The sequence below is a fragment of the Triticum urartu genome, chromosome 4A, assembly GCF_056163025.1.
Source record: "Triticum urartu cultivar PI428250 chromosome 4A, HENAU_Tu73, whole genome shotgun sequence".
NCBI classification, from domain to species: Eukaryota; Viridiplantae; Streptophyta; class Magnoliopsida; order Poales; family Poaceae; genus Triticum; species Triticum urartu.
The window spans coordinates 2,119,601-2,144,160 of NC_141876.1; the positions used below are offsets into that span (position 1 = coordinate 2,119,601).

Consider the following 24,560-nt stretch of genomic DNA (forward strand, 5'->3'; position numbering starts at 1 on the left):
ATTTCATAAAAATTGCAAAAATATTCGCAAAAATGAAAATGAAAAATAAGGAGAAATAAAAAGGAAAAGGAAAAAGTATAAATAGAAAAATGGGGAAACAAATTAAACATGAAAGAAAGAAGAAAAAGAGAAAACTTGTTCATGGGAGGTTCTAGAATATCCCAAAACCGGTGGAACAAAACCAGATACGGGCCGGCCAATAAACATCATTAGCGACCAAGCGGGTACATATATGTCACTATCCCCCTCCTTTTAATCTTTCAACTTCATGAAACTTTTAAAATTTGTAATTTTTTGAAATCTGCGAAGATTATTTCAAATGCATGAACTTTTTTGACACCCGGTAACAAGTTTTCAAATCCATAAACTTTTTTAAAAGTCCAGGAACTTTTTAAAATCCAGACTATTTTTGAATTCATTTAGCTTTTCAGATTCATGAACTTCTTCAAATTTCTGAACTTCTCAAATTTGTAACCCCTTTTCAAGTACTTGATTTTTTTAACTTTGTTTACTTTTTTCTAAATTCATGATTTTTTTCAAATTTATGTTTTTTAAGATTCGGTGAAATGTCAACTGGTCAACAGTCAATCGGTCAAACAACAGGCACCCCGAAGGATTTCACCTGGTCAACAGTCAATCGGTCAAACAACAGGCACCTCGAAGGAATTCATCGATCAAGCGCTGCTCGTTATTGGGCTGTGGCCTGAGGTCCATGAGAAGAGACTCAAATTTAGAAGCACATTCTCCCTTTAGCTAAAGCTGTAATTTCTTTACCTTTAGGTAGGCATGTTTGGTTGACTGAGAAACCAAATATCACCTGTATCCCTGACAATATTATGAGTTAATAAAAGCAGGGATGAATCTCAAAAGGAAAAAAGGTCTCACTGAGGTAGGCGCCACTAATCCATGGCTTAAAACTAAAACGTGGATTACATTTGAAGGTTCGATGGCGGAAACCACTGACAAATTAAATTAAATTATTTATCAAGAAATCATCACAAATGATATAATCCAGAAAACATTCAGCACATAGGAAACGCACAATTTCATCGCCAAAAGTTGTCTACTCTCCCACGTGAAGAATGTAAGATAATCATAAGGGAGCGACAAAACACTTCCTCCGTAAACAAACACAAGGCATTGCAGATCATTTGTAGTAAATCAGATGGTTCAACAGCTGACTATTCACAAAAATGCTTTTCTTAACAAGAATTCATTTGCTTTTGTTCCTACTGGGCAGCAAATCACACATATATGATCTAAATATTTACAGTACCAAGATTTCCACACGCCGTGTTGGAAAAATTAAATCTAGGTTAACTATGTTCAACAGCCAATTCCAATCATCATTCCAGTCAGACATTAAATCCGTAAGAGGGAACCCATGGAGAAACGAGTTTACTGAAATATGGGAGCTCATGAAAAGCTGACTGACCAAATGATCAATTAGTCCTAGCAATAACTTAATCCTCCAAATATAGCCACAGGTTTTCTCGAAAACAAAAAAAAGAAGTATAGCCACAAGTCATATGCTGGTTCAGGACAACAACTTTTGCTAGCAATTTACGATTACTAAACAAATTACGTAGCCCTGTACATTTGCTAGCAGAAAACTTGTACAAAATTGTTCCTACGGACCCTTAACATTTGCACTCAAGAAAAGAAAAGAAAAAAAAGTCTACAAGCTGAACCGAAGAATGTGAAACTCTACAAGCTGATCTCAACTGGAGTAGTGGAGCTCAATCGCACGCTGTCTGGCTGCCATGACGTGCAGCGTCCACAAGGTCTGCAGCACAGCACCTTACTGGGTGTAAATAAGAAAAATCTGTGCAGCACGTGACATTTGGAGGGATGCAAATATCAATGCAAATTAACTGAGACTCACAACACAAGTTTTGTCTTGCTCCCTTTTCTACTTGCTACCTCGCCTGCATCACAGTTTGGAGCAACATCGGTCAAATTGTTGGCACAAACACAACTGTAAACAATAATGTGAGCTTTAATTTGCAGATACCTCACAGCTGGCCTGTTCACCGACGGGGGCGAAGGCCGCACGCCATCACCTTTTCCTTTCTATGCAGATTGAAAGAAAACAATTTTATCAGTTAACATATTTGATATGTCTAACAGAAAGACATGTCGCAATCTTTCTTCACTATTAAAAGAGATTTGGTGTTTATGCGTCGCTATTTTTCATTTCATCCGGCCTCCCCCATCCCACCTCCGTTTTCTGGAATTGTTCGGTCCCCTCCCACGTCTCTTGTATTTGTCCCAGCACGCAAAAGCAAAAACAAAAACATCACCAGAAAAAAAAAAGGGGGGGGGGGGGGGGGGGGGGGGGGGAACCGACCTCTCTTGACATTCTCCACACGCTTTAGCCGTCCGTTATGCATTGGAGCTTCTGGAGGTCTGCGCTGAATATGCCCAAACCATCTCAGACAATGTTGGACAAGCTTCTCTTCAATTGGTGCTACCCCAACTCTATCTCGTATATCATCATTCCGGACTCAATCCTTCCTCGTGTGGCCACACATCCATCTCAACATACGCATCTCTGCCACACCTAACTGTTGAACATGTCGCCTTTTAGTCGACCAACACTCAGCGCCATACAACATTGCGGGTCGAAAAGCCGTCCTATAGAACTTGCCTTTTAGCTTTTGTGGCACTCTCTTGTCACAGAGAATGCCAGAAGCTTGGCGCCACTTCATCCATCCGGCTTTGATTCGATGGTTCACATCTTCATCAATACCCCCATCCTCCTGCAGCACTAACCCCAAATATCGAAAGGTGTCCTTCTGAGGTACCACCTGCCCATCAAGGCTAACTTCCTCCTCACACCTAGTAGTATTGAAACCGCACATCATGTACTTGGTTTTAGTTCTACTAAGCCTAAACCCTTTCGATTCCAAGGTTTGTCTCCATAACTCTAACTTTCTATTTACCCCGTCCGACTATCGTCAACTAGCACATCATCATCCGCAAAGAGCATACACCATTGGATATCTCCTTGTATATCCCTTGTGACCTCATCCATCACCAAGGCAAAAAGATAAGGGCTCAAAGCTGACCCCTGATGCAGTCCTATCTTAATCGGGAAGTCATCAGTGTCGACATCAGTTCTTCGAACACTTGTCACAACATTATCGTACATGTCCTTGATGAGGGTAATGTACTTTGCTAGGACTTTGTGTTTCTCCAAGGCCCACCAAATGACATTCCGTGGCATCTTATCATAGGCCTTCTCAAGTCAATGAACACCATATGCAAGTCCTTCTTTTGCTTCCTGTATCTCTACATAAGTTGTCGTACCAAGAAAATGGCTTCCATGGTCGACCTCCCAGGCATGAAACCAAACCGATTTTTGGTCACGCTTGTCATTCTTCTTAAGTGGTGCTCAATGACTCTCTTCCATAGCTTCATTGTATGGCTCGTCAGCTTAATTCCACGGCAATTAGTACAACTCTGAACCCCCCCCCCCCCTGTTCTTGAAGATTGGTACTAATGTACTCCGTCGACATTCTTCTGTCATCTTGTTTGCCCGAAAAATGAGGTTGAAAAGCTTGGTTAGCCATACTATCGCTTTGTCCCCGAGGCCTTTCCACACCTCAATGGGGATACAATCAGGGCCCATCGCCTGACCTCCTTTCATCCTTTTTAAAGCCTCCTTGACCTCAGACTCCTGGATTCGCTGCACAAAACGCATGCTGGTCTCATCAAAGGAGTCGTCCAGTTCAATGGTAGAACTCTTATTCACCCCATTGAACAGCTTGTCGAAGTACTCCCGCCATCTATACTTAATCTCCTCGTCCTTCACCAAGAGTTGGTCTACTCCGTCCTTGATACATTTAACTTGGCCAATATCCCTCGTCTTCCTCTCTCGGATCTTGGTCATCTTATAGATGTCCCTTTCGCCCTCCTTCACACCTAACCATTGGTAGAGGTCCTCATATGACCGACCCTTGCTTCACTGACAGCTCGCTTTGCGGCCTTCTTCGCCATCTTGTACTTCTCTATGGTATAGGCGTTTGAAGCAATCTTTCTTCTCTTTAATCGCCTTATGGACATCATCATTCCACCACCAGGTATCCTTATCTCCGCTTCTCCTTTCCCTGGACACTCCAAACTCCTCCGAGGCCACCTTACGAATGCAAGTCGCCATCTTCATCCACACATTGTCCCCATCCCCTCCTTCCTCCCAAGGGCCCTCCTTAATGACCCTCTCCTTGAACGCCTGAGCTACCTCCCCCTTGAGCTTCCACCACTTCGTTTTAGCGACTTTGGCACGCTTATCCCGCTGGACACGAACCCGAAAGCGGAAGTCAGCAACCACCAGCTTATGCTGAGGTACAACACTCTCTCCAAGTATCACCTTACAGTCTAAGCATGCACGCATATCTTCTCTTCTCGAGAGGATGAAATCAATCTGGCTAGAGTGTTGGCAACTACTAAAAGTCACCAGATGTCATTCTCTCTTTCTAAAGAGGGTGTTAGCTACAATCATGGCATAGGCTAGAGCAAAGCTTAAGACATCTTCTCCTTCTTGATTCCTGATGCCATAGCCAAAGCCCCATGCGCCCCTTCAGAACCTGTGTTAGATGTACCCACGTAGCCATTGAGGTCTCCGCCAATGAAGAGCTTCTCGCCAATAGATACACTCCTAACCATATCTTCCAGGCCTTCCTAGAACTCCCTCTTGGTGTTCTCATTTTTTTGACAGAAAGATTGTAAGGGAACCCCCTACAGTATAATTGGTGCAACAAACCCAAATTGCAAGTACGCGCTGATAACATTAAGAACTAAGCCCCCAACTACCAGCTTGACCAGGATAATCCGGTCCCCACGTCTCTTGACGTCTACCACTCCATACTTGAGGCTCTTGTTGATCAAGATGCCTACGCCATTTCTGTTTGTAGCCGTCCCCGTGTACCACAGCTTGTAGCCCGTATCCTCCACCTCCTTCGCCTTCTGTCCCCTCCATTTGGTTTCTTGGATGCAAAGGATATCAACACCTTTCCTCACCGCTGCATCAAGTAGCTCCCGAAGCTTCCTTGTCAAAGACCCTACGTTCCAGCTACCTAAGCGAATCCTCCTAGGCTCAGCTAGCTTCCTTACCTTTCGCACTCGTCGAGTCAAATGCGAAGACCCTTGCTCATTTTCCACTACATCCGAGCGCCGATGTAGCATGCCACAAAGGATGTGACGACCCGATCATCGCTCACTTGCCACCGTATCCAGATCAAGATACGGCACGCCGCTAGGAGGGTGACAGCCCGATCCTTGCCCATTTGCCACCACACCCGGGTTCCGATGTGGCGCGTCGCTGGGAGGGATACGCCCCAACGAAAATCACTTGATGTGACTAGAATTCAGAATTACTTGATTAACTCACGACAAATAAAGACACGTAAAATTCAGAATTAGCGTCACTTGCTTAAAGATTTAAGACGTTACCTTAAACAAAGACTCCGAATCACTTGATGCTTCCGGCCCAGTTGAAACATACATAGACACCTGGTCCTACAACAAAGATGTGACTAAAACATATAAATAGATTCAATGTTAACAAAAAGATAAATATCGGGAACATACCATTGAACTTCCGCTAAAGCTGAATACTGGCTCCTACATTTTCAATGCCGAAAAAAGCACGTCTCAATATTTATAACAAGTCGGCATGAAATAAAGTTGGCAGATTTCGTCTGGTGAACACACCTGTGGAGGTGCTGGAAGATCCTGAAGCCAAGACGGGTCACTGACGTTGGGCTCCTATATTCCCAAAATCGACAAAAAACGCATGTCAAACCAATATTTATAAAGTTAATAGTTGGCATCAATTTGTTTAGTATGTTCACCTGTAGAGGTGTGCCATTCACAGCTGGTGGCGTGTCATTCACAGCTGGTGGCATGACGATCACCTGTAGAGGTGTGCCATTCACAGCTGGTGGCGTGCCATTCACCGCTGGAGGCGTGGCGATCACCTCTGAAGCCGTGTCATTCACCAGTGGGGGCATGGAGACCACTTCTGGTGAAGAGCAGTTCATCCTTCCCTTTTTTTCTTTGTATTCTGCACTTAGTCTTATAGCCTCTGCCTTGTAGGGGGCTTTGTCCTAAATTTTAGCATAAAATACGGCAATAAATTAGTTACTTGGAAAATGACCTGCATATAGTGTTCATTGACTTGGAGAAGGCCTGTGATAAGATGTCGTGGAATGTCATGTGGTGGGCCTAGGGGAAACACAAAGTCCCAACAAAGTACATTACCCTCATCAAGGACATGTATGATAATGTTGTGACAAGTGTTCGAACGAGTGATGGAGACACAAACAGCTTTCCAATTAAAATTGGACTGCACCAAGGGTCGGCTTTGAGCCCTTATCTTTTTTCTTTGGTGATGGATGAGGTCACAAGGGATACACAAGGAGATAGCCCATGGTGTATGCTCTTTGCGGATGATGTGGTGCTAGTCACGATAGTCTGACAGGGGTTAATAGGAAGTTGGAGCTTCAGAGACAGACTTTATAATCAAAAGGTTTTAGGCTTAGCAAAACTAAGATTGAGTATATGAGGTGCGATTTCAGTAGTACTAGGCACGAGGAAGTTAGCATTGATGGACAAGTGATACCTCACACGGACACCTTTTGGTATTTGGGGTCGATGCTGCAGAAGGATGGTGATATTGATGAAGTCATGAAGATGTGACCCATCGAATCAAAGTTGGATGGATGAAATGGCGCCAAGCTTCTAGCATTCTCTGTGATAAGAAAGTTCCACAAAAGCTAAAAGGCGGGTTTTATAGGACGGCGATTCAACCTACGATGTTGTATGGCACTGAGCGTTGGCCAAGAAAGGACCGGGCCCGGAATGATGATATACGTGAGAGTTGGGGTGTCACCGATTGAAGAGAAGCTTGTCCAACATTGTCTGGGATGGTTTGGGCATGTTCAACGCAGGCCCCGCCAGCGCATAGCTGATGGTTAAGGCTTTGATAATGTAAAGAGAGGTCGAGATAGACCAAACTTGACATGGGAGGAGTCTGTAAAGAGACCTGAAGGACTGGAATATCACCAAAGATTTTGCCACAGACAGGGGTGCATAGAAGTTAGCTATCCACATGACAGAACCATGACTTAGTTTCAATATCTTTTGGGTTTCAACTCTAGCCTACCACAACTTGTTTGGGACTGAAAGACTTTGTTGTTATAATTCAAGTTATATTAGGTTTATCCAAAAAGCTAGCCCACCGGTGGAGAATGTGAAGTGTGGTGCGGAGATCCGACGTCTACCATAGAGGAACGACAACAACCTGTGTCGTTGGTGGCGAACCTAAAATGGAGTATGTGGACTCTCATTGAGGATCGGGGCGGAGGCGTCGTGGGCGGCAGGGGAGGAACCCAATGATTATAGTGAATCCCAACGAGGCATCAGGATCCACAATGGCAAGGAAGTTTCTACGGGTAAGGAGAACGCTAGAGCTGGTGAAGTAAGAAAGGCTACAAACAAGAGCCATGGAGGATTCAATCATGCTTCCGGTGATAAGGAAATTTGTGGGAGGTGTGTATGAGAAGACTCGGTCCTTTGGAAAGAGATGGGCCACAAATGTATCTCTCCAAAGATTCTGGGGAGATAGATGAGCATCGTTTAGGAAAGGGAACTTTCAATTCATGCCAAGATGGCATGCCGGCCCCCACACAGAGTTGTCACGTTTTATTGTCAAACCAACAATCGACTTTTAAACACTCATTCTCTTTGCTTAGTATTACGAAACACAATCTGAGAGGAAGTTGTTTAAAGAAAAATCTTTTTCACAATAAAGCAAGGCCCCTGGCTTTTTCTCTAAAAAAAATGTAAGAAATTTTGCCTTGGAGAATTTTCGTATACTTATATGTCCTGTCCTCTAATTTAGTGGAGCTCAGTTGGATGTGCATTATTGAAAGAAAAGAAATCGCCGGCGACGCGTTTTGCTTCCATTACTTGTAAGTTCTCCAAACCGTAGTTTGTACATTTGCACAAATATAAACTATATTGTAGTTGGCATTTGCGCATGTGCGGCTCCGAATTTTGTATTGTGGCGACGCGCATACGAGTGTGTGCAAAAGAGATGCCATTTGCTGCGATGAATTATGATTATTCTAGGATGGCTAGGAGGCCAGGAGGAACATTCCTTTGGGCGCATGCATGCTTCCTCGAATGTACATCCAATGTGACAGAATATTACTACTCCCTCTGTTCACTTTTATAAGACCTTAAAGACATTTCAGATAATGTGCAAAACAACCTATTTTGAGTTGTCTGAAATGACTTACAAAAGTGAACGGAGGGAGTATAGTACATGGTTAAAAAGAGGATCAGCCTAGACAGATGGATCTGTGTCCAAGATAGAAGAATGAGTCACAAAGTTATAAACATATACAGTACTTATGTACTACTCCCTCCGTTCCCAAATATTTGTCTTTCTAGAGATTTCAACGAGTGACTACATTCGGAGCAAAATGAGTGAATCTACACTCTAAAATAAGTCTACATACATCTGTATGTTGTGTCCATTTGAAATGCCTAGAAAGACAAATATTTGGGAACGGAGGGAGTAAGATATAATGACCATACGTAACGACGAGACTGCAGGTTCAAGTTGATTTGAGAGACAAGCTACATGATAAGTCTGATCATGCGCACTTATAATTATGATATTTTACCTTATTACCTTAATAAATAAACACTATTTATTTTCTTTTTAAAAGTAAAATTATTTATTTGTATGTCTACCAATAAACAACTTTCGGTTCCAGAAATAACTTACAGCATCACTCATCTTTTTCCACATCCACTTAGCCTGTTTACTTGCATCTCGAGCGTTTAACTTTCTTCCGTTTGCCTTCTCCTTCTCCCTATAGTAATCACTATGGACAACACAACAGATCAAATAACGGTAACCACATCACTGTCAAGAAAATAAAATTTAAAACAATAATGACTTGCATATAGAGAAAAAACTCATGCTTTGGCTTTTTCACCCTGTTATGATCCTTGCCTTCCTTGCTCACAGCACGGTGGCTCCTATGCAGCAACCAAAAATTTAATGGATAGACAACAACTACAAAATCAAATTAAGCAAAAAGAAGAGAAAAAATGAAAAATTTAAAGGGGAGCTACAAAGGCGCAAAATATATTTGTTGAGCATTGGATACACAACAGGTTTAAACATATTACTGATACAACTTATATCTATTGCATAGCCCAAGGGGCAAATATATTAAAGACTTCGGTACAAGGAAGAAATATGGACTAATGCAAACTCCTAGACCAATACTAATACTGCTCACCACGTACATCATCATTCCGGACTGGTCCTTTCTTGCGTGGCCACATAGCCATCTCAACATGCCCATCTCTGCTACAACTAGTTGTTGGACATGTTGTCTTTTAGTTTGCCAACATTCAACGCCACACAACAACGCAGGTCGAATCACCGTCCTATAGAACTTGCCTTTAAGCTTATGTAGCAGTATCTTCTCCCAAAGAACGCCCGAAGCTTGGCGCCACCGCACACATCCAGTTTTGAAGTGTAATAAGAAGGCTTCAAAAACATGTTGAGTCAAGCCAAAGGGGGGTAACGACAAGATGGCGCACCAAAGGAAGACATCGCATCAGTAGAAGATGCACGATAAGTATCAAGAGGAGATGGGTTGTCAAAAGAAGATGGCACATCAAGAGAATGAAGCATTGCACAAAAAATCGTTCCCTAGAAACCAGCGGCAAAAGAATGGGTGTAGATCAACAACAATGCAAACGAAGGCTACGAAAATCCTACGGACACAAGGACTAGAAAAGAATGTTGACATATAAAAGTTTGGTGGACTTGCAAGGCATAAAACATGAAAGGGCAATGGATTTGGTGGATGCAGTGGATAATATAGAAAACTAGAAGCTAGGACACAAATACAAGATGATGCAGGAGCCATCGTGATTGTAGGGGAGGTTGTGGAGAAAGTCGTGCAGGTGAGATGTCGATGAGGAGCAGCGACGAGTAGCGACTAGGGGGCAAACACGCAACTTTGATGCAAGGTGCATGTGTGAAATGGAGTGGGTGGAGCCGTCATGTCGATCTTGGCGGCAACTTGGCCATCGGCCACGAGCTGACTAGTCATGCGGTGATGAGTGGCCTGGAACCAACAGACGGGGGGAGGCCATGATAGGCGAGCAACCTCTGCACACTGGCAAACACGCGCCCTGGGTGGTGTGTGATTCCTATGGTGGCTAGAACCAAAGAAGACGAGTATATGATACCTAGGTACCGCCAGCCATACAAGGGTTGTCCATGTCATCCCCGAGTGGGCTGAGTCAACCACTCGCTCCCCGGCACCAGCCAAACATTGCATCTACTTTAGAGGCAAGGCAAAAAAAATGTCGTGTTGGTGCTCGGCATGGTCTGGTTCAAGTGGTGGCACGAGCCCACCTTTAGTCTGACCAAAGCCATGTAACCCTAACCCGACAAGGTACATATGGCGAGCTAGGGGCCTCTCAGGGGGATTGAACATATTCTAGAGCCATCTAGATCTAGGGTTTCCACCAAGCCCTTTGTTCTTGCTAGGACGTTACCGCAGCACCAACTTGTAACCCAAGAAACCCTCTCCCATGATCTTCCCGATCGCCGGTGAGCAGCCTAGCAATACAACCAGCACAGGAAGGAGTTGGGTATTACCTCTCCAGGGAGGGCCCAAACTTAGGTAGATCGTGTGTCTCTTCTGCTACCATCTCAACCCGCCGCTCGCATCCCTCTTTGAAAAAATCAGTTGATGCTCGACGGCACTGCCAAACTCAGAACACCGAAGTTGGAGCGTCGTGTACGGGTTGTTCGCATGGTCTAGCTGATTGGATTGGGATGGCTTCCTCAACCTTCAAGACTAGTCGCTTCGCACCAAACCGAGGTCTCTTCTCTGGCTCCTTGCGCTTCATCGCCAACACGGCTAGGAAGCTGGTCCTTGTCGTCTCCTTCCCAAAGGGACAGATCTTTCGCTTCGGGTACCTCGATGTAATGCCCCGGACACACCTGTCGGTTACCGGCTATTACTCCTGGCAGAATCTAGACTGGCCCCACAGATCAACCCTAGTCTTTCCTGCGCACTTTCTCCTCACTCGTGCGCACCTGGGACCAACTTCCAGTCACCCATCCTGAAATTGCTCCAAGCTCAGCACACTTAACTTTGGAGTTCTGTCCGAATGGGCTCCCAGAAAAGAAGGAATTCCTTATTGATGAGTAGTCTATCATCCCTATTAAGCCAGGCTCTCACATACATCCCCACTCAAAGGAACCGACATCCTCGTCGGCTCACATGAATGTTCCCTCTTGGCACACGTCTATGCGTCCAGTTCGGCAGATGTGTCATAGCCACAAATGCCATGCACAACATGACCATGCATCCATGTAACCGCGAGGGTCGGCTCTAATACCAACTTGTAATGCCCCAAACACACCCGCCAGTTAGTGGTCGTTACTACTGGCAGAATCTAGACTGGCCCCACAGATCAACACTAGTCTTTCCTGCACACTTTGTCCTCACTCGTGCGCACCTGGGACTAACTTGTCAAACAGTCACCCATCCTGAATTGCTTCAAGCTCAACACGCTTACCTTTCGAGTTCTTTCCAAATGGGCTCCTGGAAAAGAAGGAATTCTTTGTTGATATGAGTAGTCTATCATCCCTATTAAGCTAGGCTCTCACACTCAACTTCATCGCCGACGACCCCGGTGAGTTGCATCCCTGCTAAGGGGCACCCAGCCGCGTGTCAAGATCGGTGCTTGCCTCTCCACCAGTGGTTGGCACCCAGAGGCAAGCCCCACTCAGTGGCAGGCTACGTGGCACCGCGGCTAGGGATGAGGGGAGATCCGACGATGGCGTCGTGCTCGTGCTTCTTTAACTTGTACACCAACTTGTGCCCAATAGCTCGATGCCCTGCGGGCAGCGTGGTGAGTGTCCAGGTAGTGTTGTCGTCAATCGACGACAGTTCGTCCAGCATCGCGCGATGCTAGCACTACTCGCGCTCTGCTTCAGTGAACGTGATCAACTCCTCGCCGGCCATCAGATGCAACACAAATGTGATCGGCTCCACGCCGGCCATCAGATGCAACACAAGTCCCGCCGTCATCACCGACATTCTCTGCCAATTGTGGCGGCTCGGTGAAAAGGTTATCTACCCGTCGGTATCGGTGTGGGGTGCCGCCGCTGTCATCAGCGTCGAATAGGTCCGATCGCACTGTAGGTGGTGTTGCAAACTAAACTGGCACGACCTCGCTTGAGGTGTCTGGGGTTGCAGAGCGAGGGGCTGTTGCACCTGTTGTGCTTGGAGCCACTAGGCTTGGGGCCACAGTGGTCAGGGTTGCTATACCCGGTGTCACTGAGCTCGGGGTCGCCATTGTGCTCGGGGATGCTGCCTAAGCACCAACACTTGTGCACAACGTGTACTCCATGGTGAAGGAGCTACTCACTGGCGCCTCTCCTAGCGCCTCCCAACTCCAACGTGCCTCCTCGTCGAAGACAACATCGCGGGAGATATGCACACGCTTCGAGACAATGTCATACATTTTGTACGCCTTGGAGCCCGCCTCGTAGCCGAAGAACACCACTGGGGTGCTTCTATCGTCGAGTTTCTTTAGCTGTGGGCGAGTCAAAGATGCGGAGGAAGCGCATGTCGAGCTTCCTCCCATATCACGCCTCGTATGGCGTCATGCCGTCGACGCTCCGCGTGAAGGAACGGTTGAGGACGAAGACTATTGCGAGCACCGCCTCCCCCCAAAACGTGCTCGACACCAGCTTGGCCTTGAGCATGGTGTGTGCCATCCCAAGAACCATCTGGTTCCTCCACTCGACGACGTCATTCTGCTGCGGCGAGTAAGGGGCGATGAGGTGACACTGTACCCCTTGTTCGGCGCAATGCCCATAGAAGGTGGCCGAAGTGAACTCGCCACCCTGATCAATGCGGAGTATGCGCAACTTGTGGTTGCACTCCCGCTCCACCTCATCCTTTGAGGCGAGGAGCACCGCCCACATGAAACGGCTACGATCGTCGACGACTAGTAGCATGTACCGGCGTTGCCGGTATGATCGAGCCACATATGTCACCATGGACCAACTCCAAGGGCTTCTCCACCCTGAACTTCGCCTTTTGTGGGAACGTCAGGCGCCGCTACTTCCCAGCAAGGGAAGCCTCGCGGAGCTCATTTGCGTGCTCTATGTACGATAGGCCGTGAACCAAACCACCACGCGCCATCCTTCACAGCCCGCCGAAATGCAGGTGCCCAAGCCGAGCATGCCAGCGTCAGGCGTCGAAGACATGCCCTACGGCAAGGCACATTGGTCACACAGGACAAAACAAAAATTTATACAAGCGATTTGGTGCTCAGATTACCTTGATGAGCAACCGTCTGTGCTGATCGCGCACAGTGAGCACCCCACGCCAGATGGCGATGTCGTACTAGTTCTCGTTGAGCTGGCCGATGTTGATGACGCTATTCTTGAGTGTCAGGATCACTGTTCAAAAAAGCGCTATTAGGCGCTTGCCTAGGCGTGCTTAAGCGTTGGGCGTTGGCCTAGAACCTCGCTTTGGCCCAGGGCGCTCAAAAAAGCAGCCGGCAAGGTCCTCCGGCTAGGAATCACGTTTCTTAGGCGAGAAATCAATCTCCCCGGCGGGGATTCGACCTCCCCTGCGAGGATTCATCCTCATCGACGAAGGATTCAGCTACTCTGACGACAAATTGACTGATTTCGGCGAGGGATCAGGCTTCTCCGGCGAGGGATCGAGCTTCTCCAGCAAGGGATAAAGAGAGAGAGAGAGAGAGAAGCAGCCTCGTGCAGCAAGGGAGAGAGGACGAGGGGAAGAGGCGGCGTGAGGACGAAACCTAAATTTCCTGTCGATTGCACCATAAGAGAGCTTTAGTAGGAGGATATGAAGATGGGCCTGTGGTTTAATGGGCTAGGCCAGCCCATCTAGCTTATTTCTTCATGCTACAGTCGTAACGCCTAATCGCGCCTAAGCTAGAAAAGCGCAAGTAGGTGGCCAAACGCATAATTAACGCCTAGCACTTTTTTGAACTTTGGTCGGGATGAAGACATCCATGAACGCGTTGTGGTCTCCCCCGTCGACGATAAAGACGACGGTCCCAAGGCCATGGATATCCACAACCAAGCCATCAGCGAACCACACCTTCCCAGCGATCGAGTGGTCCAGCTCCGCAAACACGTCGACCGAACTAGTCATGTGGTTTGTGGCGCCATTGTCAAGGAACCAACCATCGTTGCGCTTGTCACCTACAAGCGTGGGTGTGGTCACGGCTCTCTCCTCCTTGAGGAAGACGTAGCCGCACGCACACGCCATTGTCGGGGAGCTATCTCCTGCCAACGCGATGGACCCCGGACACTTGGTTGTCGAGGTATGGCCGGCCTGAATCGTCGTGCGCTCCTCCACGGACTCGATGGTCGCCAACATCATGTCGGGGCATGGTCCACCAGATGTGCCATGGGCCCGAGCATTGCTGGGGTGTGACTTCCCATGCATGCCTTCATCGCCTTCCAGTCAATAGGCCCTGAGAACAATGTTGTCGGGAATTGCCTACCACTGTAGGCATGGATTCTACTGACGGGCTCTGTGCTCCTGCACGGACACGACGGTTGCCGGGGCGTGAGTTCCCCACGCTCGTGCCTTCATCGCTTCCCAGTCAATAGGCCCCGAGAACAATGTTGTCGGAGAATTGATTACCATTGTAGGGATGAATTCTGCTGACAGGCTCCATGCCTCCTGCACGGACACGACGGTTGCCGGTACCGTGGTCGCGGGTGGCGCTGGGCCTTCTTGCACGGTTTCAGCGCAAGCCATCAAGACTACCGGCGCACCGTCCATGTCAGCTTGGACAAGGTTTGCCGAAACCACAGCTGCCTCGTCAACAATCCTTGTGAGACATGCCTGGAACCAATGACCCGGCTTGCCGCAATAGTGGCACTTTTCATTGTCATTGTCGGCGCCTCATCTGGCCCCGTCCTGCTATTGGGGCTGGCCTGGCTTCCGCCCAAAGTTGTCGCCTCCGCTTTGGGTGCGACCACCGCCTCAGCCGGTGCCGCCTCCGTTGCTCGTGGCACCGCCACCGCGTCCTTGAAGCTTCCTCACCTCCCACTCCTTCGAGAGTAAGAGTCGTCCGCCACTGAAGCTCCTGCGACCATCCTCGAGGTGGTCCTCGACCACCCGTAGCCGTCCCGTGAGCTCCTCGATGGCGAGCTCACTCAGGTCAAGCAAGGTCTCGATGGAGATTGCTACCTGAGCGAAGCGAGGTGGAACGACACAGAGATATTTTCCCACCATTCTCGTGTCGTCCATGACGTCGCTAAGCGCGTGGAGCTGCGACGCAAGGCTGGAGATCCGCATGGCAAAGTCGTGGACGAGCTCGCCCGCCTTGAAGGTGACGTTCTCGAAGTCCACCCGCAGCTTCTACGCATTCGCCTCACGCCCGCGGTTGTTGCCGTGACGCTGGGTCCGAATGGCTTCCCACACCTCCTTGGCGTTTGCCTTCGCCGCAAGCATGTCATGCATCTCCGGCAGCGTGGCGCGCATGAGCGCTGCCACGGCTTTCCTGACCTCATTTCTTTCGACCATGTTGTCCTCCATGGAAACCCAAAGGCGCACGGCATGGAGATTGCACTCCATGATCAACGCCCACTCGCTATAGTTCGAGCGCGTGAGCATCGGGAAGGTGATGGGCATGCTACCTTTGCATGCGATCTCGCGCACGATCTCCCTAACCACGACCTCACCGCTACGGTCGCGCCTAGACTGGTTGTGTGCTCACTGCTCCCGTGGACGCAGCGACTGGGAGTTGTATTGTGATGACTGCGACAGGTGTTGCGCTGCTGCTCTCCTTCTACACCGGCCATCGCTACTGAAACCTAGGGCTCTGATGCCAATTGTTAGCCCCAATGTGTAGACTAGTTAACTCTACCGAGGATCAACCAAAACGGACGCAAGAACAAACAAGAGATGAACTACTGCTTATATAGTGTACGCACGCACTCTTACATAGGAGAGTACTACTAGTACTTCACAAGCTAGCTACACTACTTGATGGATCGTTGTTGAATGGCTTGGCGCTAGATTGCTTCTACGCTTGATGGATTGGCTACAACCGGGGTGCAACTCCTTTTATAGCTAAAACTGAACCGACTAACTATACTAGCTTATCTAAGCGTTGATGTCACAGGTATTGTTTACATAACTGCTGCCCTATACATTTACTATAGGATTTACTACGTTTTCTTTTACTACTACCTTGGCTAGCAAGGTATGCGCCGCTGCTGCTGCTGCCGGCCTGCCTTTCTTTAAGACAAGTTTGACTCAACAGGAAGTGCTATGTCTACTGGACGCCTACTCGGGCTAGCACCAGTTCAAGATGTCCTTCATCACCCCCTTCAAATGCCTTCTGCTACACCTTCCTACCCTTTGGTTTGAAAAACCATGCGACATGTACCAACAATGCATCCAGCGTTGTTTCCACAAGCTGAATGGAAGAAACATGCAAGCTTACGTGGACGGCGCGGTAATCAAGACCTAAAAGGAGGACCTAATAATGGACCTAGTAGGGACATTCGATAACCTCAAGCAGTTTAGCATGAAGCTCAACCACAAGGCTCAAGTCCTCCCTCCTACAGTCAATCTCGAGTACCGAATACTCCATTTTGATGGATCACTAACAGCCAAGGGCACGGGTGCTAGTGTCTTACTCGCCTCCCTCAGAGGGGAAGATCTCAAGTACGTCCTGCAACCTGACTTCCCCGCGTCGAACAATGCGGCCAAGTACAATGCACTCCTACACGGGATATTCACCATCGTATCGCTCGGTATTCATCGGCTCATCGCCCATGGGGGCTCGAATCTCGTCGTCCGGCAAATCATTAAGGAATGGACCTGCAAAGATCCAGCATGGAGGGGCTTTCGACGGCCTTGAGCTCAAGCACGTGCTCCGCTGATACAATGAGGCAACAAACAAGCTAGCCAGACTACGGCCCGCTCGTGACTCGGTCCCGCCAAGCGTTTTCTTACAGGAGTTGCACTCACTGTTAGTCAAGGAAAAGGCTGCTCCCGAGTCCCAATCTGGTCCAAGTGAGTTGCCTCCTCCCCCAACGAAGATGCATGGGCACAAGGAGAAGAGGTCCTCCTAATCAACCCTAGATGGACCAAGCCCTTCATGGACTACATGTTGATGGGTACCCTCCTTGAGGCCCAGCGCATCGCCATATGTGCCAAGGCCTACACCATCATCAATGGGGAGGCGGTGGAACGACAAAGGAGCCTCGCGGACATGATCATGTTCAGTTTCAAGTTCTCGTCAAAGACTACTCCATGGGGTAAGAGGAAGTCTAAAGAAGGCAGGGTGTTGTGCCACACCTTAGGGAACTATCGAGTCACCCGATGGAAGGTCGCTTGAAGGTCCGACAAAGCCGCCAGAGACGAACTGCCAAAGGAGCCGGTAGGAGTACAAATACTTGGAAGCTACTAGAAGCGAGTCAAACTATTTCCACAATAACGGTGTCGTCAACATGATATTTGAGGCATTGAACTTGTATAATACCAACCGAGTACAAGGAGTCCGAGTCGGCGTTCAGCGCTAGGACCACCCCTACAAGGTAGTCCATCCTGATTCCTAGACGATATCACACAAGAGACTGGAATGGGACTAAGAAGCGAGAGACTGGAATTCCAAAACCACATGACCAAGCGGCTAACGAGGCTATGGTTTGAACTTTTTTTGGCTGGGGATGGTCTCACCATGGGCGCTTCGCCACCTGATAACTTTTCTTGGCTGCAAATGCAGAGGGCATTGTATCCTCCAATTTATCGTGCAAAGAAGTTTCACACAGTTTTACAGAATTTGAGTTGCTCTAAGGGCGGGCCTTTAGGGCAGTTTGGATGCAGGTACTCCTGTCATGCAAATCAGGAAGTGGGGTGGCAAGAAACTAGGGCACTGTCTCGTTAGGGCCTTCGGGGCAGTCTGGATGCAGGTACTCCAGTCATGCACATCAGGAAGTGGGGTGGCAAGGAACTAGGGTGAGAAGGAGAGCAAAGCAGATCAAGTAACATAACTAGATGGGAAAAGACGAGATATATAGCTAGCTAGATTGATAGCAATCGATCTGACTGATTCACGAAGCTAGGTAGGACACTGGATGGGCTGATTCTTTGTGGCAGCACCAGGCACGCAACGCAACCAGCACTCGGCAACTTCAAGGCGCAACGTGTAAATCATCGAGCAATCTGCAAGCATGCACGAGTGAGTGCGCTTGTGGCTCTAGCAACGGCCTCCAGCTGAAGCAGAGGGGCAAAGCATCAGAATAGCAAAGCGGTGCGGGATTACCTTCGAGCTCCGGCTAGGCAGCAGAGTTGAGAGCACAAGTCGTAGGGCTCGATGGTGGAGGGAAGCCGGCGACCTTGCAGGCAAGCATGCAGATGAGGGGCCAACCGACCCAGGAGGTGACGAGGAATAAAAGCAACCACATCACCCACCGGCGATGGCTCCAAGCTCGGTGTAAAAGGCCTATCAACCTTGAACACCCGAAAACATGGTGGCCTACTTCACCCGAGGCACACACAAAGACGGAGAGGAGCACGGCTCAGAGAACTCAACGGTCGGTGTGTAAACCACCGACACTGTAAGCCTCGCAACAACCTAGGATCCACAACGATAAAGGTGTTGACCTCGAATGGTGGAGCGAAATAGCAAGGCAGTGCAACTCTGCGAGGCGGCGAACTAGAGGCAGTGGTGTGAGCTTGGCGGGGACGCGTGAAAGGCCACCAGAGACGTCGTGATGAGGGACACCACAACCACGACAAGGCGAAAGAGTAGGCAGCCGACAACCATGGTGTCTACGACGAGGAGGCGGTTGTGCAGGATTGGATTGGCTGGTGTTGTTGTCTTTATGCAGGTTGTCCAAAGTAGATTGGTGCGCTGGCATTTTGTATGGAATAATGGTTCCCTTTTAGGTAAATTCTACATAGGATTTAGCGATTTCCACTTAAAGGGGAAGCTCGGGAAGCTACCTCCGAGTGGCTTATAGCGGCGGCTAGAAAGTTAAGGTGGACCAAAAAAATTACTTCTTTTTTTCTTGCGCTTAATTTCGCAGCTAAGCCACACCATAGACAAAAGATTCCTAAATAGGTTGGTCCAATCATGCGAGCCAAATCAAATCACCGGTGTCCTAGCCTGTCAGACCTCTCTTATTACCAATTTTTTGTTTGGTGCATTCTTGTGCCCCAAACCTACAATTACAAGGCTAAACATGCTTACATAAAAAGCTACACAAGGCACGTATGCATCCTGCACATCTATGTTCAGCATGCAAGTGTACTGTTAAGAGCAAAGTAACTTGATTGTATGTTCCTATACAATAACTAGCAAAATGGTTATACAAATCCTACTAAGCTAAACCTGACCAAACACTACATGAAGGTAGGATTGGCGGAAAACGAATACCTGAGGCGTAAATTGTAGCACGGGTGGTCCGCCTCGCCATCGGCCTCCTGGCCCGAGGAAGACTGAGGCCTGAGACGGCGGCGGCGCGAGCAGTCCACCTCGCTGGTGTCCTCAGCACCGTGCTCCTGATCCGCGCGAGTTTGAGCCTTCAGGCGCCCGCTGCGGCGTGGATGATCCACCTTGCCGTCTTCCCCGGCCATGGGCGGCAGGTTGCGGTGACACGGTAGACGGGGCGGGGGTGCTATCACCTGCAATACATTGCATTTTATTTTAGTATGTAATTGCTACTTGTCTGTTGCCTGACCAAGGAAAATGAAGCATGAAAATTTGTGTGCATAAACACAGTAGTTGCCCACCTGCTGACTATTTTTTTTATGTTGAATTCAGTCAATGACACATGTAAGATGTAGTTTCCAAAATCCCAAGGACTAGATGAATTGGTTGTCAATGGCAGAGTGGTGGTACAATACTACCTATCACACATCATTAAAAGTCTCTCCATTTGAAGCACTGTATGCTTATCAGCCCCCTCAGATTAGAGAACTATCATTGCCCAGAACAGTACTGCCAGAAGCTAGAGCCACTTGTAGAGCAAAGAGAGAAGATGAGGGAGCAACTAAGAGGTAACCTTCCCCAAGCTCAAGATAGAATGAAATACTTTGCAGATCTCAAGAGGACAGAAAGACAATTGGAAGTTGGAGACAATGACTATCTCAAAGTACAACCTTACAGGCAGAATGCCTTTGGACTAAGAGGCTCTTTGAAACTCAGGTCGAAATACTATGGTCCCTACAAGGTATTGGCCAAAGTGGGAACAGTTGCCTGCAGATTACAATTACCAGACACAGCTCTCATACATTCTGTTTTCCACATTAGTCACTTGAAGAAACATCTGGGCTCTCAGGCTATCCCTCTTCCTAATGTACCTATGGTGACTGAGGATGGCAAACTCAAAACCTCACCATTTGCGGTTCTGGATAAAAGAATTATCCAGAGGAAACACACACCTGTGGCACAATGGTTGGTTCACTGGGAAAACATGGCACCTACTGACGCAACGTGGGAAGATCTCTCTTTTTCTTCCAGGCCAATTTCCCGGAATTCGCTGCACCACCACAGTGGCCAACTCATGTTCCTAGAGCTACTCGTGCACAAGCAGCACCTTAAGAGGGGGGAAATTGTCAGGCCCAAGTTAACTGAAGATATCTGAAGACCAAACCCTGAAGGTGCAGCTAACTGACCAAGACTGAAGAAAACTGACGCTTCGTCAGTTATCGGCAGAGCGGGTAGATGCAAATGGAAGGACAGGATGTGATACTTAGTCATTGAGCGAGTTTAACAATGCAATTCAAAATTACCAACTGTGTCTCACTCGCTGTCACTGCTGTAACTCTCGGGCATATATAAGCCAGACTCTGGGAATGGAAAAGCAAGACGAAAATTATCAAATTATCTCTAGAGCAGAGCAGCTAGGGTTCGTCCCTCTTCTTCCCCCGATCCTCATCTCGATCCGTTCCCAAATCAGTGACGAGATCCCAAATTATCACTTGGTTCGACAGATCGGGGCCTGCTCACCTCACAAGCGGCAGCGTGGGCGGGGGAGCTGCGAGGAGACGGTCCGCTCTACTCCGGTGCGGAATTCCGCCGCGCCTCGTCTCCTCCCCGCCGTTCGCGATTAGGGAGGCGGCCGGCGTCGTACAGGGGCAAGGCGGCGATGTGAAGGAGAAGCGGCGGCGGCGGCTTTCGGTGGATGGGAGCCGGGAGGAGGTGGAGAGCGGCGCGGGGCGGGAGGAGGGAGGCGGCGGCGGCAGCGGCGGCGGGTCGGGGCTAGGGAGACAGTCAGCGGGCTGGGAAGGAGTCTCTTTTTTTTTCTTTTTTTTTTTTGAGACAAGGCTGGGAAGGAGTCGATCGATGTGGTTTTGCTTTTTTCCTGAGTGAAACAAAAATGCCCACTAGCGAAAACAAAAGAAAATACCCAGATTTTGCATTTTTCCTGTGACAAAAAAAGCACAATTTTTTGCTTTTTTAAGTAAAAAATGCCATCAACTTTCAAACGCAGTTTGCCATGGGTAAAAAGGAGTATATTTTAGCAGTAACCCAAAAAAGAAAAAAGTCATGGCAATTTCCATCATACAAACAAAATAATTTGCCATGGCAGATTCATAGCAAAACATGTCATGGTATTCTTAACTAAATTTACATATATTGTATGCGAAATTTGCCGTGTGTGAATAGACACAAAAAGTTGAAATAAAAAAACGCCATGGGCAAATTCATATTAAAATTTTCCATGGTATTTTAAATAAAATTACCGTGTTTAGTATGAAGAATTTTCCATGTATGTGAAGTAACACCAATTATGAACAAAATTGCCATGGCAAATAATGCATGTTAAAATTTGCCTTGGTGTTTTAATTATAAGTGCCATGCTTTGTATAAGAAGAAAAATGCCATGAAGTAAAAAAAGAAATTTACATAGACTATGTTTGCCGTGATGCACAGACTATAATTGCCATGGTCACATTCAAAAGAAATTTGCCATGTTGTAGAAAAGGAAGAAATTTCCCATGGTGCATATACTAAAATTTCCATGATCCTTAAACTACGCTTGCCATCAAAGTAAAGTAATTTTTCCATGTTACAAAGAAAAAGTAAATTGCAATGATCCATAAACTACATTTGCCATGCTCAAATAACTTAATTTGTCATGGTCCAATAAAAATGCCATGGTAGTAGACAAGAAAAACATGAGGAGTAAAAAGCAAAGTTGCCATGGACCATGAAAAGTAAATTTATCATTATTAATAAAAGTAAGTTTACCATGTATATAAAATTAAAATTTGCATATATTTGACATGGAAAAATGATAAAAATTTAGATGGACCATAAAAGTTAAGTTGCCAAAAAATAAGAAATAATTTGATGTGAACTATTGAAGAATAATTTACATATATGTAAAAGTAATTTTTTCATGGCAATATAGGTAATTTTGCCATGACAGTACATGTAAATTTCCCATGGAAAATAAAAACTGAAAATTGCCATGGCGAAGAAGTTAAATATTTTCCATGATGATATAGCTAATTTTGCCATGGAAATAAATGTAAATTAGCCATGGTGCAAATAAGTAGTAGAACTTGTTATGGCAATAATAGTTAAATATCGACATGGCGATTTAGGTAAATTTTCATGGCAAAAAATGTAAAGTTTCCATGGCAAATAAATAATAAAACTTGCCATCGCAATAGCCATGGTGATTTAGGTAAATTTTCCATGTTAATGAAGTTAAATTTGCCATGGCAAAATAAAAGGTTAATTTTGTCATGCAAATAAAGTAAAGTTAATTTTGTCATGCAAATAAAGTAAAGTTAATTTTGTCATTGCAATGAAAATAAGGTAAACTTGCCATGGCAAAGAAAAAGGTAAATTTTCCATGGCAATAAATGTAAACTTGCGATGCAAATAAGAAGGTAAATTTTGCCATGGCAATAAAAATAAAATTAGCCATGGCAATCAATTTTTTTCCATGGCAATAAAATGTAAAATTACCATTCTCCAAAGTAAATTTTCCATGTTCTCAAAAGGTAATTATGTTTTGAAAGATAAAAAATTCATGCATTTATCGTGTGACTATTCAGGAAAAAATGTTCCAGATTTTGCCATGATGTATGAGACACACTTGTTCGAAAAAGTTGCCATATTACCAATCCACACAAGTTTTCTGCCATTATATGCTCAATGAACTAGAACTTGTAGGGGCATATTTTAAAAAATGGATAAAGTTCTTGTGGCAGATGCATGTTAAGATTTGCCGTTGTATTTTTATTGTAGTTCATTGAGATTTGTATAGATTTGTCATGACGCAAACACGGTGATTACCATTGCTCTACAAATCATGGTAGATAGCAAAAAATGGCAACACTTTATGTTCGGGAAATGCCGTGGCAAAAAATACCATGTGCGAAACAGAATGAACAGTACAGAAAATAAACTGGGCAAAAAAACGACCACAATTACACCATGGCAGATGTATACAAATTTTGCCATCCTTTGTGTGAGAGCTTTGTCATGTATGTAATGTAAAACACATCATTACAAAAGTTACCATGACAGATGTATAGTGAAAATTGCCATATGTTCTATAAGAAATTTGCCATGTGTGTAAAAAAAAGGTAAGTTGTGACCACAATTAGCATGGTAGATGTAGTTTGAAAATGTGGCATGGTGAGTTTTAATTTGAATGGCTCTGTGAGACCCATCGGTCGACCTACGAGATGCCGGCGAGGAAAAAAATTCTTTCACAGCTCCTCGGCTGGCTCTGAGGGACCCGTCGGTCGACCTGCAAGATGTCGGCAAGGAAAAAATTAAACAGTTGAAGCTGAATTATGACTTTATGTATCTATGTACTTGGCCATTTTTATGTTCATGTCCGTAATTTTCAGACTTCGTCAACCAACCATCGGCTTCTACCTCCTCGGCCAGAGGACGAAGAGTGTTCCCAACATCAGCCTGGTCACAGGTGACGTTTGCATGGAACGAGGCAATACGGCCACAAGGTCAAAATGTAAGTCTAACATAGAGTTATGTTATATTGCTTTTTAACGCAAGCCACATCTTCGGCGAAAAATGGTTCCTCTAGCGGTTCCTTTTCCCAGGGTGTTATGTTAATCACGACGAACTAGCTGATATCCCGACATATTTGTCCGAAGACCTCTACTTGGGAGTATCATCAGTTTAATAGTCTCGGAAGCAGTCCTGCATGAAGCTCAGATACGAGTGACTAGCTCCATAAAGGCCCCTTTTAGCTCCTCGTTGGGTTCGACACTCTTACTTATCAAAAAAGGCTACCAACAATCCCATGTACTTGTGGGTTATCATCAACCATATCGATCCTTTCAGTAACAATGGACTTTAAAATTGTATAAAATTAGATCTTAACATTACAATCCACATGAATTTAGTCAACTATGTTAAGTGTAATATAAAACTATACTAGTAAAGACAACATATCCTAGGGCATCTAGGTGGACATGCACCAAGGCAAGGAGATT

At 46.5% G+C, this 24,560-nt stretch overlaps 1 protein-coding gene and 1 pseudogene across 8 annotated transcripts; both read right to left on the reverse strand.

Moving 5' to 3' along the window:
* Positions 1–1,411: 1,411 nt before the first annotated feature.
* On the reverse strand, positions 1,412–21,408 carry LOC125550149 (uncharacterized). Of its 8 annotated transcripts, none has more exons than XR_015600073.1 (11): positions 21,085–21,407; positions 19,510–19,757; positions 8,980–9,057; positions 8,801–8,900; positions 5,856–6,110; positions 5,716–5,769; positions 5,593–5,625; positions 5,455–5,537; positions 2,015–2,073; positions 1,886–1,928; positions 1,412–1,804 (listed from the first exon to the last, which is right to left on the reverse strand). XR_015600073.1 is itself a non-coding variant. In XM_048713068.2 (11 exons), exons 2-10 carry the CDS (start codon positions 19,707–19,709, stop codon positions 1,913–1,915), a joined length of 855 nt encoding a protein of 284 aa, XP_048569025.1. In that variant the 5' UTR covers positions 19,710–19,757; positions 21,085–21,406; the 3' UTR covers positions 1,412–1,786; positions 1,886–1,912. The 8 variants fall into 8 exon arrangements, 6 of the variants coding, with proteins under 6 accessions (XP_048569025.1, XP_048569023.1, XP_048569024.1 ...); XR_015600072.1 differs by having other exon boundaries at positions 1,412–1,786; positions 21,085–21,406; XM_048713068.2 differs by having other exon boundaries at positions 1,412–1,786; positions 5,455–5,514; positions 21,085–21,406.
* LOC147974221 (uncharacterized) lies at positions 9,064–15,919 on the reverse strand (annotated as a pseudogene).
* Positions 21,409–24,560: the final 3,152 nt, after the last annotated feature.